The sequence below is a fragment of the Diadema setosum genome, chromosome 21 (assembly GCF_964275005.1).
Source record: "Diadema setosum chromosome 21, eeDiaSeto1, whole genome shotgun sequence".
Lineage (NCBI taxonomy): Eukaryota > Metazoa > Echinodermata > Echinoidea > Diadematoida > Diadematidae > Diadema > Diadema setosum.
In genome coordinates, this window is record NC_092705.1 from 5,188,670 (window position 1) to 5,206,450 (window position 17,781).

Below are 17,781 nucleotides of genomic sequence, written 5' to 3' on the forward strand. Positions count from 1 at the left end.
GAGCGAAGATGAAGGGTATGCCACTACAGTAGCAGGCCCCATCCACAAAAAAAAAAAAAAAATAAAAAAAATATCCACCGGAATATGGGCAGGTGCATTATTAACCGCACAGTATGCATTACACAAGTCAATCTGTTATTGCTATATATTTCATTTTCATCGATACTGCAGTTTAGATAGTATTCAGATGACCATCCGCAGTGTAATATTTACGACAGTGTATTAAGATTTCGAACAGGATTATACTCTCCTGTATTTGAAGCTTGACACAAGTCTTTTTAGAAACCAAGTTTTTTTTTTTTGTTGTTGATAAAAACTTGCTTTCTAAAGTGATTTGTATTTTTGAACAGACTGTACTGCACTGTTGTTTTTTTATATTTTGTTTTGTCTTGAAATGATTTGCTTTAGTTTTAGTTTATATTTTGTTCTGGGATAAAAGTGATATTGTTCTTACCATCAGATTTCCCTTCCTACTTTAGTATTTCCTCTGGACAGGTGAGAATACTATTTAGAGAAAGTGTGAAATCAGCATTTAGGCAGACCTCGGCATCTGTAACTGATGCACTTCTTTTCAATACCTGTGCTTGTCCACTGCAAGCCAGTGGTTTAGAGGGACTGAATATATATACGGCACTTGATTATTCATGATTAGATTTACAGATAGATATATGCAGTATGTTTGTACTCTTGCGACTTCATAAATACCTTGCCGTATTTTTGAATTTTATGTGAAGTCACGTATATCAAACCAAGAACAGCAATGATGACAGTTGTGGGGCCATTTTTGAAGATGCTCAAATGTGAAAAGTGCTTCAAAAGTACATATTATGATCATCCATGAAGACTGCAACTTGACAGTCATGAAACTGGGCTGCTTTGCTGAGAAAAGACATCCGTATGTTATAAAGAATTGTGTAGACTGCTCTTTAAAGAACAAGTCCACCTTCATATACATGTGGATTGAGTGAATGCAGCAATATTTGTAGAACACACCAGTGAAAGTTTGGGGAAAATCGGACAATCCGTTCAAAAGTTATGAATTTTTAAAGTATCTGCACTGTCACTGCTGGATGAGAAGACTACTAGAGTGTATGATGTCACATGCGTACAACGTTATAAGGAAAATATAAAGAGAATTTCACAAAATGTTACTTTTTGAAAAAAGTGCATATTTCCTGGATTGGTCACTGACGTATGTTAAGGGTAATATTATTCCCCTTGCCTTCTGAAAGAGGGAAGTCAAGTGTTCTTTTATTATGCGAGAAAAGTGAAGATATCTTGAATTTTCCTTATACTTTCTGTATATAGTTGTACACATGTGACATCACAAGCTGTAGTATAGTCTTCTCATCCAGCAGTGACTAAGCAGAAACTTCAAAAATTCAAAACTTTTAAACGGATTGTCTGATTTTCCTCAAACTGTTGCTGATGTGTTCTATTAATATTGCTGCATTCACTAAATCCACATGTCTATGAAGGTGAACTTGTCCTTTAAAAAGATGCATCACATTCAACATGACATTCATGCTGTTTAAAAGAAACAACAGAAGTGAACAAGGAGCAGAGAAAAAGATTTTTACTCGGTAATGGATTTGTGCTCACTCTGTGACGTGGATTTGTGGCACCAATGTGTCTGTGTTAGGTTTTCGATTAATTGTAAGTGGAGAAAGATATCCACTGAATTAGCATACAGTACATGCCTTACGATGCGTGCAGTGCAGAAAGTAGTACACTGTGTACATGTAATTACTTCTTAATGTGCATGACCTTGAACAAGAATCATTCCATATCCAGACACGCTGTTTCAGGTAACAATAGTAGAGAAAATAATGAATAGAATAGAAAGTGACTAGGAGTGCGAATGTGAGTGCAGTGCATGTTAGTGTCTGTTGGTGTAACATGTATTTAGTTCTTATACAGTGTGTGTTTGTATAATGTATGTAAATACAGTTGAACCTCTCTTATCCGGCCTCCCTTTATCCGGATCTCTCTATTATACGGACGCAATCTCGCCGTGATTTTTTTTTTTTTTTTTTTTTTATAATTACGGGAGGAAAGGGAGATTCCCAACTCCTTGAGAACTCCTACACAAACACACATGAATTACATATTACTTCCAACATTAACATACACCTCTATTTTGGGGTCTGTTACTGAGTGTAACAATGAAAAGGTTGCAGTATACACATTACTACATGTGGTACTGCAATGGGCTACATCAGTAGGATCTACATGTGTATGTATTATGTACATGTGTAAAGCATTGAGTCTCCCGTATCCGGCCAAATCCCTTATCCGGATGAGCCTCGGTCCCGACTTGTCCGGATACGAGAGGTTCAACTGTATATGATTTTTATGTATCATTGTTTGTCTGTGTGTGTGTGTGTGTGTGTGTGTGTATATATGCATGTGCACGAGTGAAATCTCGGTATGCTTGCATGTGGATGGGTTAATCATTTCCTTGTGTGTGTCTTTGAGTGTGTGTGTGTGTGTGTGTGTGTGTAGTGTGTGTGTAAGTGTGTGTGTGTGTAGTGTGTGTGTAAGTGTGTGTATTTCTGTGAATACGTGTACCTTAGTACTAGTATAAGAATCAAAGACTGTCTAATGACCAGGGACTATCTATATTCTAGTAATCTTTCATAATAATGAACATCATTGCTTTTCAGAAAGTGAGCCACACTTTGTAGATTGATAGTCACTTTAACCAATATTCTACATAATATCATTTGACAACTTGTATAGAACATTGTCAATATCATTTCGTTCATGGCAGTTTTTATGCCTTTCACGAATGCTTGCAAAAATCAAATTGTTCACGAAATATCAATAAATCTTTGGAACATGTGCACTTCACAGGTCAGTTACAGCAAGTTCCGATCAAGTGGAAGATTGCATTCATTATTATCATTAGTTTTTTAAATTTTTTTATTGTATTGTACTTTGTCAGATCCAGATGTTATTGATGTATAGCAGTGATATATCACAGCTCATTTATGCAAATCGGCAGCTTGAACCTTGAATATGTTGTTGTTAACTATGGACACTGGGCATGTACATTTACTTGCTAAAGAGTAGACAGAGTCTATTAAAGAGAATGCTCTGATTGCTTATTGAGCCAATTTTCCAAATTGCACATTATTCAAAGGTACTAGCCCACATTTGCAAACCCACGAAAATCAAAACTGCATAAAACAGGTCCAATATGACTTCAAGTACAAGTTATAACAGTAACATACCTCACCTGTTGCTCTTTGTCTATACCATTCGATAAAAGAGAGAAAATCATCGTTTTAAAATCAATTTTCAAACCGGGTCAACCCGACCCAAAATCGAATTGCGAGCGCGGGCTAGCTACGTACATTAACTTACACATGTATCGCATGCATGTAGTACGCGCGTGGACCGGAGCTAGCGAGCGTTTTTATACGCATGCATACGGTGCATTTTCATTTATTTTTATGAAAGTAATGGACTAATTGGAACGAAATTTTGCACAGGTGTTACTGCAATCATACCCAAACTCCATGCTAACTATGAGACCAATTGCTGCAGGTTTACAAATGTGGGCTAATACCTTTAAGTATACATACACTGTATGTTTGCAGATATTTACAGATTTGTAAGCTCCTTTCAGATGTGTTGGATAGCAGCTTGATTTGGGCTTCCTCTTCTTGTTTTTATTCAAACAGACAAGACAAAGGAACATTATGGTGTAACTGTTAAATCTATGTGATGCAATGATGTACATGTATCAAAACTTCTGTTTTTTTTTAAATGAAGATGCACAAAGAGGTGTGAATATTGATACTGATATCAAAGAGCAGATGCCCTAAATGCCACAAGCATTAATTGGTAGTGCAGCACATTCGAGCTGGCGTCTATCCCGGGAGAACAGCGTTGATCAGCTCCAAATATAAGGTGGCGACCTTGAGTCTGCCGGTGGCGAAATGGCCGCCGGGAGGTTAATGATGATGCGTATTAGATAATAGCTTGATTATTTTTTTTCATTTATTGAAATCCCCTACTGATTAGGGGGCCTCGCACGTGTACGATCCAACTCATTTGCACTGCGCATACAGAGCGTGTCATTGCCGTTCAGAAACACACACTGTAGATGGCTGTGTGTTGAATGTGCCATAGATGACTCTTCTATGTAGTATGCATGTCATGTCCCATTTGTAGCCAACACACAATGGTAATGGTATTTGTCATTTAGTGGCGTTCTTCACCCAACAGCCAACTTGTTGGTATCATAGATGTACTATTATATATCATGTTTAGGTGTTCTTATATTTTTGGGAAGTTGAATGACATTGCAGTTTTTTTTTTCTTTTTTTTTTTACAACTCAGGATAACTGAAGAAAAAAACTTATAAAACTTTGTGTGACTTTTGGCAACTCTGTGGAAATTTAAGTTCACACTCAGAATTTTAGTCCTTAACCCATTGAGGACGGTTTGCTACAACACGCATTTCCCATAGATAACTGCCCGAGTATACTCGGGACTCGTCCTCAACGGGTTAATTTCACAATCACTCATAATTTAGTGCATTTTGAAAGCATCTGTTACAAAAAGTGAAAAAGAAAGAAGCAAATCCCTTTTAAACAACGAAGGCTGTTCATCAATTTGACACCTAATGTTTGAAAGGTAAGATTACAGTAAGTTTCTGTAGTAAAATTCCTTTAGATTAGGATTAACTAGAGATTTGAAGCCAATGCAGCAGACACATTCTCATCAGCCTCAAAAATGAAATCACATTTATAGTCAACACATTATTCATTTGATCTTTGGAGATATTGAAGTACATTGTAGATCACTAGTCTCAGCAGTCTGGCACAGACAAAGTTTACATACCGATGATGTGCATGTTTGCTTACATAATCTCTAGTGTATACAGTACATCGCTTCCCATTGAGGACAGCAGTGATAAGGTTATCTTGCTAACCAATGCAAATATTTATAATGATCCTAATGCTGTTCATCTTCTCTGAGACAATGAAAACAGAGCATGGTTTTCATTTTGATATGGCAGTGATCAGAATAGAGCAATCATGTAATAACAAATTACATTCACTCACCAAGGCTCCGTGGCCACTGGTTATCCCAAGGAACATTAATCTTGTAGCGGATGTGCAGTGTATCGCATCAAACACTGGTGCAGGTGAGAGCAGGATGGAAGGGTTATTTGTTTCATGTCTGAATCTCTCATGGCGGTAGTGGGGGGGGGGGGAGGGGCGGATGGGCGGGTAGGGGTGGGGGATGGGGATGGGGAGGTGTAGGGAGGGAAGGCCTGAGATATTTGTTGATTGTAACAACAGTTTGACTGATTGTGATGAGTGTCAACAGAAGATTAAAAGCTCGGGCCAGCTTGGACTGTGGGGGGGGGGGGGGGGGGTGAACTTCCACTTTGAGTCAATAAAATGATAGTCCGGGCACTCAAGGGAACTCCCAGGGCAGGGCGTATATATTGTACATCCTGCCACTGCTAGGGAGAAGGTTGCTAGGAGCACTGTGTGTAGATGGCATCCCTGTACCTAGCTTTTATACCCCCATAAACCCTGACAGTATACCGGTAACCATAGTGAAATCACACACCCTGTGCACTTAACAGTAGACTGCATGTCATCACAATGTATCCGTGTATGTTTTCAGAAACATGCAGATTACGTGCAGTCTATTAGCGTTAATATTTGATAAATGTATACCGTACACACTCCCAGCCACAGAAAAGGGTGAAAAGAACATTGGAAATCACTAGCTGTGGTAGCATAGTTGGAATTGACAAGCAACATGGAATACGACTGTGCCATTGATTAGTTTTATATCACTGTCGTCAATTCCAGTATTTTATTGCTGATGGATATTCGTGTGTAAGGCTGCAGTTTGAATCAGGGTAGAGTACCGGTACATGGTAAAGGTATCTATATGATTACCATTATCTGTGTTTTTTATAATGAGTTTTTTTCATGTTTTACAGCAAAGAACTGCCTGCTTTAGTTAACTATAGCTAATTATGACTCTTTGGATTGACAAGCAAATCATGAAATGCCTTTTGCATTGATTTGAAGTTTAAAAAAAGAACCCCCCCCCCAAAAAAAAAAAAAAGAGGAGGAAGAAATTGATGCAAGTAGTGGTCTCCTTGTATCGCTATTAAGTTAGAAAGGCATAAAATCTGATCGCCTGGGTGGTGGGCATAAGCGCATATGTGCAAACACATCTAAACCCGTGTTTGCCCACAGCTTCCATTTCCAAATCAACACACCTCCACTCTTAAGAGCGCAAGGGCGGAATACGGTATTAACAGGAGCCGCTCTGATGTTACCTACACCATAACGAGGAAGAAACCAGAGTTGCTTGCGAGAAACCCTCTCTTTTAAATAATTTTTTGTGCGTCCGCGAGTTCTGTATATTTGAAAAATTCTGTATTTGACTCCGCTCTAGGGTGCTGGGTCACGTACAGCTCGAAAGAGACCTCATTGTGATGTGCTAAAGAGATTATCTCGTCCTGGTTGTCCAAACAGATTCAAATGAAATCAGACGGAGATAACCAAGTTCAGATGTTCATAATTTCAAATGAGACCTTTTCCAAATACTTCACAGTTGCATTGTGTCTACTGGCATAAGGAATTATACATACTATGTAGTCAATAATAGTTCTAATTACATATAAGAAGTCTGTGTTTTTTTTTTTTCAGTGGTAGTAGCCCCTTTTTTGCTTGCCTTTTCTAGCTGTACATCACTTTGGCATAGCTTATGTCTATCATTTTGACATGTTTTGATTTTATTTCATTTTTGTATAAGAAATAGATAGATAACTGTACATACATTTTGAATATACAAAACCCAGAATGTAGTCCTAAATGATATCTATCTCATATTGAATTTGAAGTGAGGGACAAAGGGATTTTTTTCTGTATTTTTTTTATAACAATTTGAAGTGGATTCTGAAGACAAAATAAAACTGAATTCTTTGTAACCCCCATTCCCGACAGTACTAGTACTCTGGTGTTGGACTGTTTTTCCTGCAGTAGAAGCAGTTCGTTGTGTGTCCAGACAAGGCTCATGATGAAGTCAGGAATGTGTGCGTCCCTGCTGGGTCATTAACGAACCAGATTTTAGGCATGTCCTGGAGTGAGTCTACTGTGGACGGAGTGGTGGTCTCGCATTGGCTTGACCGATCACACCACTGGAGACAATGGTATGCACAGCTAGCAGTCTTAATGATGATGATAATGACCGTTGCTTGTCAAGCACATGTCGCTGCAGTGAATGAAAGCTCCGTGCTCTTGATAGATGGTAAAAGTACTGTATAGGGTCTGCACCATACATTTCGCACGTCTTGTTTTTTTTTGTGTGTTTTTTTTTGCAAATCGTGCCTTCCCGAAAATTTTGAGAGTGGTTGAATTCGTGATCCTGGAGAACAACACTGAGCGTAGGGACCAGTTTTGAAAATATAACTTTTATAGATTAAGAATGAATTAATGTATGTGAAAAATAGGTAATGCAAGAATGTTTACCGGTGCCTGTAGATATGGACGGGGAAAGTGCACTCATCCATTAACACAGTAGGCGTGCAGAGATTTGGGCCTACTGCACTGTATCATGATGCACCTTGCTCATGTCCTGTGGACTGCTTACCAGGATATGTACACGTGCATTTAACATTCATGTCAGGATCAGAGTTTATATTTTTGTGTGTTGTTAAATTCATGAATAGCAACTGATTTGCGAAATTCAGATAAATGAAAACCCCAGGAAAATGAAAACTCCAGTAAATACGTGACCTATACAGTTGGAAGAGAATTGGGCACAAATAGCAACCAATTTGCGAATTCAGGAGGTTGAAAACCCAAGGGTGCTTTGGAAGGGAATCTGGAACAGTCGTGCCTGTCTGTGTTATCATATATGTGACATAAAACGGCATAATTACGTGTGGTTAGGATGACAGTGATGTTCTTCCTTTTTTATTTTGCAGACACAATGTCCGTCTGTGTGTGTCTGTGTGTGTTTGTATGTGTGTGTGTGTGTGTGTGTGTGTGTGTGAATATGTTTCCATGTTCATCATTGGTTTGCATTATTCAGTTCAGAGTAGTAAAGTGAAACAGCCCCCTAAAAACAAACTTCCACAATGCTGTCTTAATAAGACGAAGAACCCAAAGAATCATATATTTATATTGAGCCAAAGTATTTTTAGGTTGACGTGCAAATGGAAATGATATTCTGATATGGTATACTGTTGTTGTTTTTTTTAGTGCAATATTCAAATCAATATCAAGGATACTGTGTAACAAAGAGTCAGAAAACTGTCACCTTTAAGGAGAAACATTGACAGTGTACCTTGGTATGTCTCTAGAGCAGTGTGAACATGCTTAGTGCTGAGCAGCTACCCACTTTGATCATGTACCATATGTTTGTACAGACACTCATCAGTGGTAGATGTGAACGCATTTCCATCCCTGCACACATCTGTACGAGGGTATTAAGCCTTTGCTCATCAAAGGTGCATATTATGCAGTTGTCGCAGCACTCCAACGCATTCCCCAGAAGTTTGTCTGGCATGTTGGGAGTTAAGTCATACCAGTGACAGGTGCAAGCTGACTTTGGTCATCTAATTTTATATGACACCCCTTGCTGTGGGATCAGAGGGGCATACAGTGTATCAGTAGTAGATATGAACCCATTATAAGATCAATTACAACAGGGAACACAAGAGTAGCTAGAGCATTGTGGAGCTTGCAACAGCCTCCATGAAAATGCCAGTTATTTGATCTGCAGACCCAAAGTTCTTTTTTCCCCCTGGTAATGTTTTTGTTTGTTTTTTCTTCTGACTATCATATATTGTGGGAATAAAAACAAATGTTTTCTTTGGGGAAATGTTGACATGTAGATGTACATGTAGCTTTCAACTAATCATGCAATTGCCCGCAGTTTCTTGTCATTGTAATCCGTGAATCAGCCAATTGCAATATCACATTGTGGACCATATTCATTTATATCTTCATAAAAGGTACACTGTATGTATGTACAATGTAGCTACTCAGTGTTAAACATGCTTCATCTGAGATTGTAAAATCCTCCATGGCTATGATGACATTCATGGTAGAGCTTACCATATCATGAATGTTGTCATGGAATACAGCATTTTTCTATGTGGGCATTTGGTTTTCATCATCAATATTATAACAATATGTTTTGTCCTGTGATGCTGTGTAGACCAAGCCCTACACAGGCTATCATTAATGAGGGATATGATGATTCATATATATACACATGAAGACGTTTATTTCTGTTTTATTGGTATTTGTGTGCACTGTGTATAACCTGCTTCTTTTAAGGTAAAAGAAAAATCCTCATATAGACACTTAAGACGACCATGAGGTTCTTGTCTATCACCTCATATTCTTAGTGTACAGGTAATGTACCCTTACAGCTCTTATTTCATCTGATATGGCAGATTAATCGAGTGAATTTTGTGAATTTAGGTTCCATTGTCTGATAGCGTTTCAATGGGACTTTCCTACTTTTTTTCACCCTAATGTATGTTTTTTGTTGCCCTGACAACAGGAGACCGACTGCGCAACTTGGGCCAGCACTGCCTCAACCGCATGTACAAGATCGATTCCTCCCAGTTCCGGCGCTACCTGCGGTACGTCATCTCCGCCCACCCTCTTGAGGGCATCCTGGACTTTCTGCACGCCCTTCTCGGGTTCTGCGAGGACCCCTCGCGGCCAACGAGCATCAGACTTGGGGAGCGTGAGTCAATTTTCCTCAATTTTGCGTCATATCCTCCTTTCTCCTCCCCCAAATATTTCTTTGGCCTTATCACTTTCCCTTGTGTATGTGTCTGTCTTCTAAATTATGTTTGTTTTTGAAGTGTGTTCAGATGCATTAATTTGAAGTGCATTCACATGCATCAACTTTGAAATGATGATGTTCAAAGTTCTAGCTGTCAGTATGTCACCACGCATCAAGCTATGTCATATCTTGGATTTGGCTCTCCGAATATCATCCAAATCCCCTCCTCTACGTCCACGTAGATGTATGTGTAGCTGAAGAGTACTATGTGTATACTTTTGGAGCGTGAGAACATGTGCAAATGCACTATACGTCTCATGTTATTCCCTCAAGACCTTTCCGAGAATCGAGCCAACATGGAAATCCTGGTATAGCCTGAATCAATCCAATGTATAGCATGTAAAGCATATTATTTTGTCTAGATGTATAGAGAGGAGTTGTAAGGATGGTTTACATACATGTAGCAGTCAGATTCAGTAGACCTTTCTTATGATGAAGCAAAGATTGACGTCACCGTGCAAGAGAGGGGAAGGGGGTTGTCCTTTTTTTCCCCTTTGGTTGGGAGCATGTTCACGTCACATTAAGCACACAAAAATCTTACAGAAAATGCAGCCAAGAGCCCTGGCTGCGTATTTAATGAATCCTTAATAGGCCCAATTCTTCTTCCACAGATTCTTACTTTAACAAATCCTATCATTGATCATAGACATGCTTACTAATGTATTCAAATTTGCGGATGTTTCTTCCGTCCTGACGTAATTATGAGCTATTCTATTACCTGCACCTCAAACACACTTTCAAAATGTGTTGGAAGTCACTTTGCTTACATAATTTGTTGCTATGTTGGGCAAACCTTGGGCTGTTGTCAGGAAGAACCATTGTCAGAATGGCAAGCATAGAACTTCAATATGTTTGGAAATTGGTCTGTTGGTGAAAGTAGGGGGCAGTAGGTGTATAATGTAATCTCCATCCAATATTTCTAATAGTCCAGGCTGCCTCAAAATCTACACCTCTTATTTGGAAACAATGACAATATTTGCTCTCATCGTGTTTGAGCTCAGACATAGGCCTAGCAGCTTATCGATGATGGAACGAACTTTAATTTCTTGTGTAAATGTCACACAGTTTAATGGCAAGCTCTGATGCATTGTCTGTGTTTACGCAAGCACTGTCTCTTGAATGACAGTTGATGGAACAATCATGTGTTTGCCATTGGGAGTCCTGATTGATCAGTAGATCTTGTTTGTGTGTGTGTGTACTGATTCCCATGTAAACATGCATTTGATGTGGTTGACTGCAAAATGTATACAAACGTACATGTACATCGTGGTGGCAGTTAATTCCTTAATTGTACTTGTAAAGATTACATTATGATTGTAAATGAGCCCATTTTATTTTTTGTATGAACGCTTTGGACAGTTCTTACCAATGAAGGAATCTCTGTGCTGCTAGTAGAAGTGATCACGATTATTAGGCAATGGAATAATATTGCATTCATCCAAATACGTCTTGAACAATAGTGATCTGCATGCAATGCTTGCACTAACTAATTTACATGGAATCTTGACATCATTCGTAAAAATATACGCGTATAGCCAGAGCGTGCACAGATGTATCAGTACCGGTGCTTTCAGAGCAGAACATAAATGCAAGGAGCACAAGTGCCAAATTGTTCTACAGATATAAATTATCAAAGTATTTATACTTTTAGGGGCTATCACATGTGAATTATGGCTCTATTTTGTGTATTCTAGCTGTACACAAATTTGATTTTCAGGGTATTGGTACACTTTAAATTTTGCAAATGACGACACAAAACATAAAAAAAATGAAGCGAAAACATAATGTGCATTTTTTGGAGCAGGAGGCTCTTCTTCCAGTAATCCAGAGGGGATGACTAGAGGAGGGTTCGCCACCAACTTTGGGAGCGGCGTGGCGGGGACCGGTATCCGGGGCGTGGAGGGGACCATCGTGGGCTGCATCTTCAAGGCTCTCATCTCACGGCTGGCGTCTTGCAAGGAAGAGCTCGTCACGCCAGAGAACGAGGTACAGTACAGTCTCACCTCTGATACTGTAAAAGTGGATATTTTCACGCGAGTAATTTTTCTCATTCGGCCAGTTGAGATGAATTTCGCACGTTTTTAATTCCGTGGAATCAGGAAATTAACTACTGGAACATAAATGTCATGCAAAAATATTTCTGTGCTTTTAGTTTTGCGCTACCTTCTGGTTATAGGTGAAATGCTGAAAATTTCCACACGCGAAAATGTCCACTTTTGTAGTATCTGGCCATGTCGGGACCGGTGATCTGGATAAGCGACTTGGCCGAATGTGGGAGAAACAATGTTTATGTACATGTACTGTATACATGGTTGCCAACCCAGTGGTAGCTAAGCAGGTAGCATACACCACAGAAGTGGTGTAATCTATGCTAGCCTGCTTAGAATTTATAGTCTGTTTTTTTTTACAGAATTCAAAACATTTTACTGAAAATTCGTAACATACTCCTGTTGAGAATATTACAGGGAACTTGCAGAAATTTTGATGGAGTTTAAAATCACTTGTGTTTTTGTCTTCTTCGTCTTCACTGTGTGAGCATGTCCAGATTGATAGAGAAGTCGGTATTAGAGATGGTCGGATAATAGAGGTCGGACTGTACTTTTACTCTCTATCCCCTCTTCTGCCCCAACAAAATGGATCCCCATTGGGCTTATCTGAACTTTGACCTTATTGGGCTGATATGTGTGCCCAGATCAGAAACCTTGTTGAGAATGTCATTGGGGTTTTGAACACAGGTGGACCCTTTTACAGCGACACCTCATGTAATTAACATTTTGCATCATTCATCCAATCATAATTTGTAATCACATTAATGACTTAATAAAAAGTTATCAAAAAGTCACAGAACACCTGCACTATCATGCAGTGAAAAGAAAGGTTTGGGGTTCACATTGTGATATTTGCTGTATGTGTATGAGGGTGTGTGTGTGTGTGTGTGTTTGTGTCTGTGCTGGTGTGTAGAGAAGATTTTGATGCGTGTGTACAGTGTGTCAGCATTCATACAAGCTGAACGCCCTGCTGTGCATGAGCTGCCGCTGCTCCCCGCATGCTGGAACGTCAACGATGTAACTTACACATGTCAATCTTTGTCGCAAAGAATTGCGGGAAAGTGGGGGGGGGGGGGGGGGGGAGAGGGGAGAGAGAGGGGTACCCTTAATGTGACAGCTGCACATTGATGTTGCTGTAATGGCGGACCTCCCCGCAAATATTGCATGCCAATTCCTACAGCTGTGGAATCTGTGTGGTGAGAGGAACAGCTGTATTGAATTGTTAGCAGATAGATTGATAGGTAGATGAGAGAGAGAGAGAGAGTATATGAATGGTAAAGATAAGGGGGTAGACTGAACGAGAGAAGAAAATGGAGAGGGAGATATAGAGAATGAAAGAAAGGAAGAGATACAGAGAGAGGATACAAATTTGTCAAGTAGAGGACTAGCAAGAGTATATCACATTTTGCTCAGAGTGATAGAGAATATATATATATATATATATATATATATATAGAGAGAGAGAGAGAGGGAGATAGATAGATAGGTAGATAGATAGATAGATATTGATAGATAGATAGATAGATAGATAGATAGATAGATAGATAGATAGATATAGAAAGATAGACATATAGATGGATGGATGGATAGATAGATAGATAGTTAGACAGATAGAGGGAGACGAGGATTGAAGGAATAGATAGATACATGTTGATAGATAGTTAGATATCAATAGACAGATAGATAGATATCAATAGATAGATAGATAGTTATCAATAGACAGATAGATAGATATAGATAGATAGATAGTTATCAATAGATAGATTGATATCAATAGATAGATAGTTATCAATGGATAGATAGATAGATAGATAGATAGATAGATAGATAGTTATCAATAGATAGATTGATATCAATAGATAGATAGTTATCAATGGATAGATAGATAGATAGATAGATAGATAGATTGATAAATAGATTGATAGATAGATGGGGATTGAAGGAGAGGTAAAAAAGATCGGAGTAGAATGTTATAATAGCTAGAGAAAGAAAGGAAAGAGAATTTGGGATAGGGAAAGATGAATGTGTACGGAGAAAAGAAAGAGCGGGGGGGGGGGGCCTCCCAGGCCCCCCTTCCGGATCTCGGCCGTCGATCGCGCAATCGCGATGAAAATTGGCACACGCATTGCCTATGATGTAATCTAAAGTACCATGAAGTTAATTTTTTCAAAAATTATCATTTACACTAAATTATGCTAATTTATGCATAATGTTGCATGAAATCAGACAATTTGGTATAAATCACTAAATAAAGCTCAAAACAGGCACATTTTTTGTGTAGATATTGGTTTTAGTGTCCTTAGCAAATGTAAGAGAAAAAAATTGCACAATCAGAAAAAATTTCCTAAGTATTTTATTGTCCCCGCCGAACGAGTTCGAGCAGGGGACTATGAAACGGGCTCCGTACGTGTGTGTGTCCGTGTGTCCGTCCGTCCGTCCGTGCGTCCGTCCGTGTGTCCGTCCGTGCGTCCGTGTGTGCGTCCGTGTGTGATCAAAATCTTCAATTTGCTACTTCTCTGTCATTTATGAGCCAATTTTGATTCTGTTTGCTTTATATGATAGCACTACATGGGAGCTTTAAAACTTCTACACAGAATTTCAGTCGTGACCTTTGACCTTGACCTTTGACCTATATTGTACATTTTGCTACAAAATGCTACTCCTTCGCCATTTCTAACCCGATTTTGATTCCGTTTGCTTTATATGATGGCACTAGGTGAGGGCTTCAAAACTTCTACACAGAATTTTGACCTTTGACTTCTTTGACCTTTGACCTTGATTTTTGACCTATATTGTACATTTTGCTACAAAATGCTACTCCTTTGCCATTTCTAACCCGATTTCGATTCAGTTTGCTTTATGTGATGGCACTAGGTGAGGGCTTCAAAACTTCTACACAGAATTTTGACCTTTGCCTTCTTTGACCTTTGACCTTGATTTTTGACCTATATTGTACATTTTGCTACAACATGCTACTCCTTTGCCATTTCTAACCCGATTTCGATTCCGTTTGCTTTATGTGATGGCACTAGGTGAGGGCTTCAAAACTCCTACACAGAATTTTGACCTTTGCCTTCTTTGACCTTTGACCTTGATTTTTTACCTATATTGTACAATTTGCTACAAAATGCTACTCCTTCGCCATTTCTAACCCGATTTCGATTCCGTTTCTTTATGTGATGGCACTAGGTGAGGGCTTCAAAACTTCTACACAGAATTTTGACCTTTGCCTTCTTTGACCTTTGACCTTGATTTTTGACCTGTATTGTACATTGGCTACAAAATGCTACTCCTTCGCCGTTTCTAACCCGATTTTGATTCCGTTTGCTTTATGTGATGGCACTAGGTGAGGGCTTCAAAACTCCTACACAGAATTTTGACCTTTGCCTTCTTTGACCTTTGACCTTGATTTTTGACCTGTATTGTACATTGGCTATAAAATGCTACTCCTTCGCCATTTCTAACCCGATTTTGATTCCGTTTGCTTTATGTGATGGCACTAGGTGAGGGCTTCAAAACTTTTACACAGAATTTTGACCTTTGACTTCTTTGACCTTTGACCTTGATTTTTTACCTATATTGCACATTTTGCTACAAAATGCTACTTCCGGCGGGGACATATATTACGCACCGCGTAATTTCTACTTTTCCTTGTTGTTTTTTGAATTTCTTATGTATTTCTTCGTTTTTTCGACTTTATGTTTTCCATTGTTTTTTCGATGAAATTTGTCTGTGACATTGTTCCGAACAAGAAAATGCATTATTGATTGATTTTAATCAATAAAACCCAAAAATAATCATGCTTTTATGAAATTTGCCTGTAAACACAGTTTGCATTGAAATTGTACACAAATTCACGTTTTTGAGCAATTTTTAGTCTGACATGCACATGCATATTTATGCGCAACTTCGGAACCGCGCACCCGGGCATCGCAAATTTGGTGTCAAAAGATGTGGGAGACTCGAAAGAAAAAAGTCATGAAACGTCGCGGCAAAAGCTTCTCGCGATAGCGATATATCGCGCGAAACGTTGAGGGGGGGCCTCGGAGGCCCCCCCCCCCCAGCCTAGTTAGGGTTAAGACTAATTTTGCATGTTTTTAATTCCACAGAATCAAGACATCAACTACTGGAATATATGGCAGACAAAAATATTTGCATGCATTTATTTTTGCACTAGTTTCTGGTTGCGTGAAATGTGCAAAAATTTCAACTCCACGAAAATGTCCTCTTTTACAGTAAGAGATGTGTGGCTAGAGAGGTAGACCCAGGATTCCACGTTTAAGTGTGATTCATGGCATTAATATTTGTCATGCAGTAACCCAAAAGGTTCTAAATAAAAATGAAAGTGCTGTGCAAGTGCTTTTGCACAGCATGTGGCTGTGTAGTGAGGAATGTAAAACTGCATCTTCTCATGTGGTCTACTTTGTATGCAATAATTGCAGTATCAGTGAACACAAATCACTGTACTGTAGCCGAGAGGTATAAGATATTGTGATGACCGTCAAGTTACGGCTATCTCAGTACAGCCGTAACAGTAACTTTCATGCTAGATGAGGTACTTTTATGTGTGTGTGTGTGCGTGTGTGTGTGTGTGTGTCTGTGTGTGTATGGAGTTTGTTTTCAAGTGTAAACAGCCCCAATTCAAGTAACTGCCCCCTTTTGCACCTGCAGAACCTGTACAGCGATGTCCGGCAGCTGCTGCACTACGTACGTGAGGCTCATGGAGGCGTATTTCGGCGCGTCGCCCTCAGCGGCCTGATCGACTCGGCGGGCAAGGGGCAGAAAGACTTCTGTGAGAAGAGCAAGCTGCCAAAAACCGACAGGTTTGTGTTGCTGCCTAAAGCATTTGCACTTTGAAAATGTGCCCCATCCCCCTTCCCCCCAAAAAGACAACAAAACCCAAACAATCCACCAATCAAATCCTGCATCACAGTGTTGTGCACTTTTATAATTCAGATACATCCATATCTAGTGCTTGTGTGGAAAGAACATCAGAACATTGTGTCCTATTTCTTTATTATCTCGATTTGTAAAAAATCTGTAAAAAGTGTATCTGTAAAAAGAGAACATATTTTTCTCAGAAGAGAAAGCAGAAATTTAAAACAATGAGCCTTCTTACATGGTCTTATGACTCATATACTGGAGAATTATATTCTATGTACTAAAAGTCAACATATTTCTCATCTTCATATTTCAAAGTGCACAATTTTAGTAGCTTGTAGAGAAAATGATTGTTTCAGCACTTTTCAATAGCTTGCTGTTGTTATCATTGCTGTTTAAGCTGACATATTCATAGCCATTAGCTGCATAACAGTGATTTAGTATCATTTTTTTTTTCCTTTTGTGGTTTCACATGGAAGACATACTCCATAGGCCGATCCTGTCAATAGCTGATATTAAAGCTAGTGTCATAGCGCCACAACTATGGCTCGTGACGATAAGATTAATGGTGCAGTTGTCCATAGGTGGTTGACATGGTATCTTTTAAAAATAAATTACCTTGTTTACAGATGGGGATTTACTGTTTTGAAGGTCATGGGTACAGAGTTTCACTGTAGCTGCATGCAGGGCAGTGACTGTTTGACTTTTTAAAAGAGATCACTGCTCACCAGCACCCTGTAATACCCAGACAGTGTACAATATTCCTGCCTATATTGCTCTAACATTCCATTCTGATCCTTCCCAAATTAGTTTTCACTATTTTAAAGCATTGAACATTTATTTGAACTTCAGCTGTTTTTTTCCCCCCAAACATTGCACATATAATGTACACCCTTACACTAATACTGGAGATACTGGTATAGCATGGAAAAACATGTACTTCTCTTCCCCAGCTGGAAATATTGTTAAACAGTGCCGATTTATACACCACGTCATT

The 17,781-nt window shown here is 39.1% G+C and overlaps 1 protein-coding gene across 1 annotated transcript in view; it reads left to right on the plus strand.

Annotated features, from left to right (window-relative positions):
- The window catches only part of LOC140244832 (protein unc-80 homolog), a 138,355-nt gene that overhangs the window by 29,897 nt on the left and 90,677 nt on the right, over positions 1-17,781 (plus strand). Inside the window, exons 6-8 of the mRNA XM_072324444.1 lie at positions 9,565-9,753; positions 11,660-11,841; positions 16,575-16,726. Of these exons, the coding sequence (XP_072180545.1) occupies positions 9,565-9,753; positions 11,660-11,841; positions 16,575-16,726 (523 nt within the window). The remainder of the gene's footprint in view (positions 1-9,564; positions 9,754-11,659; positions 11,842-16,574; positions 16,727-17,781) is intronic.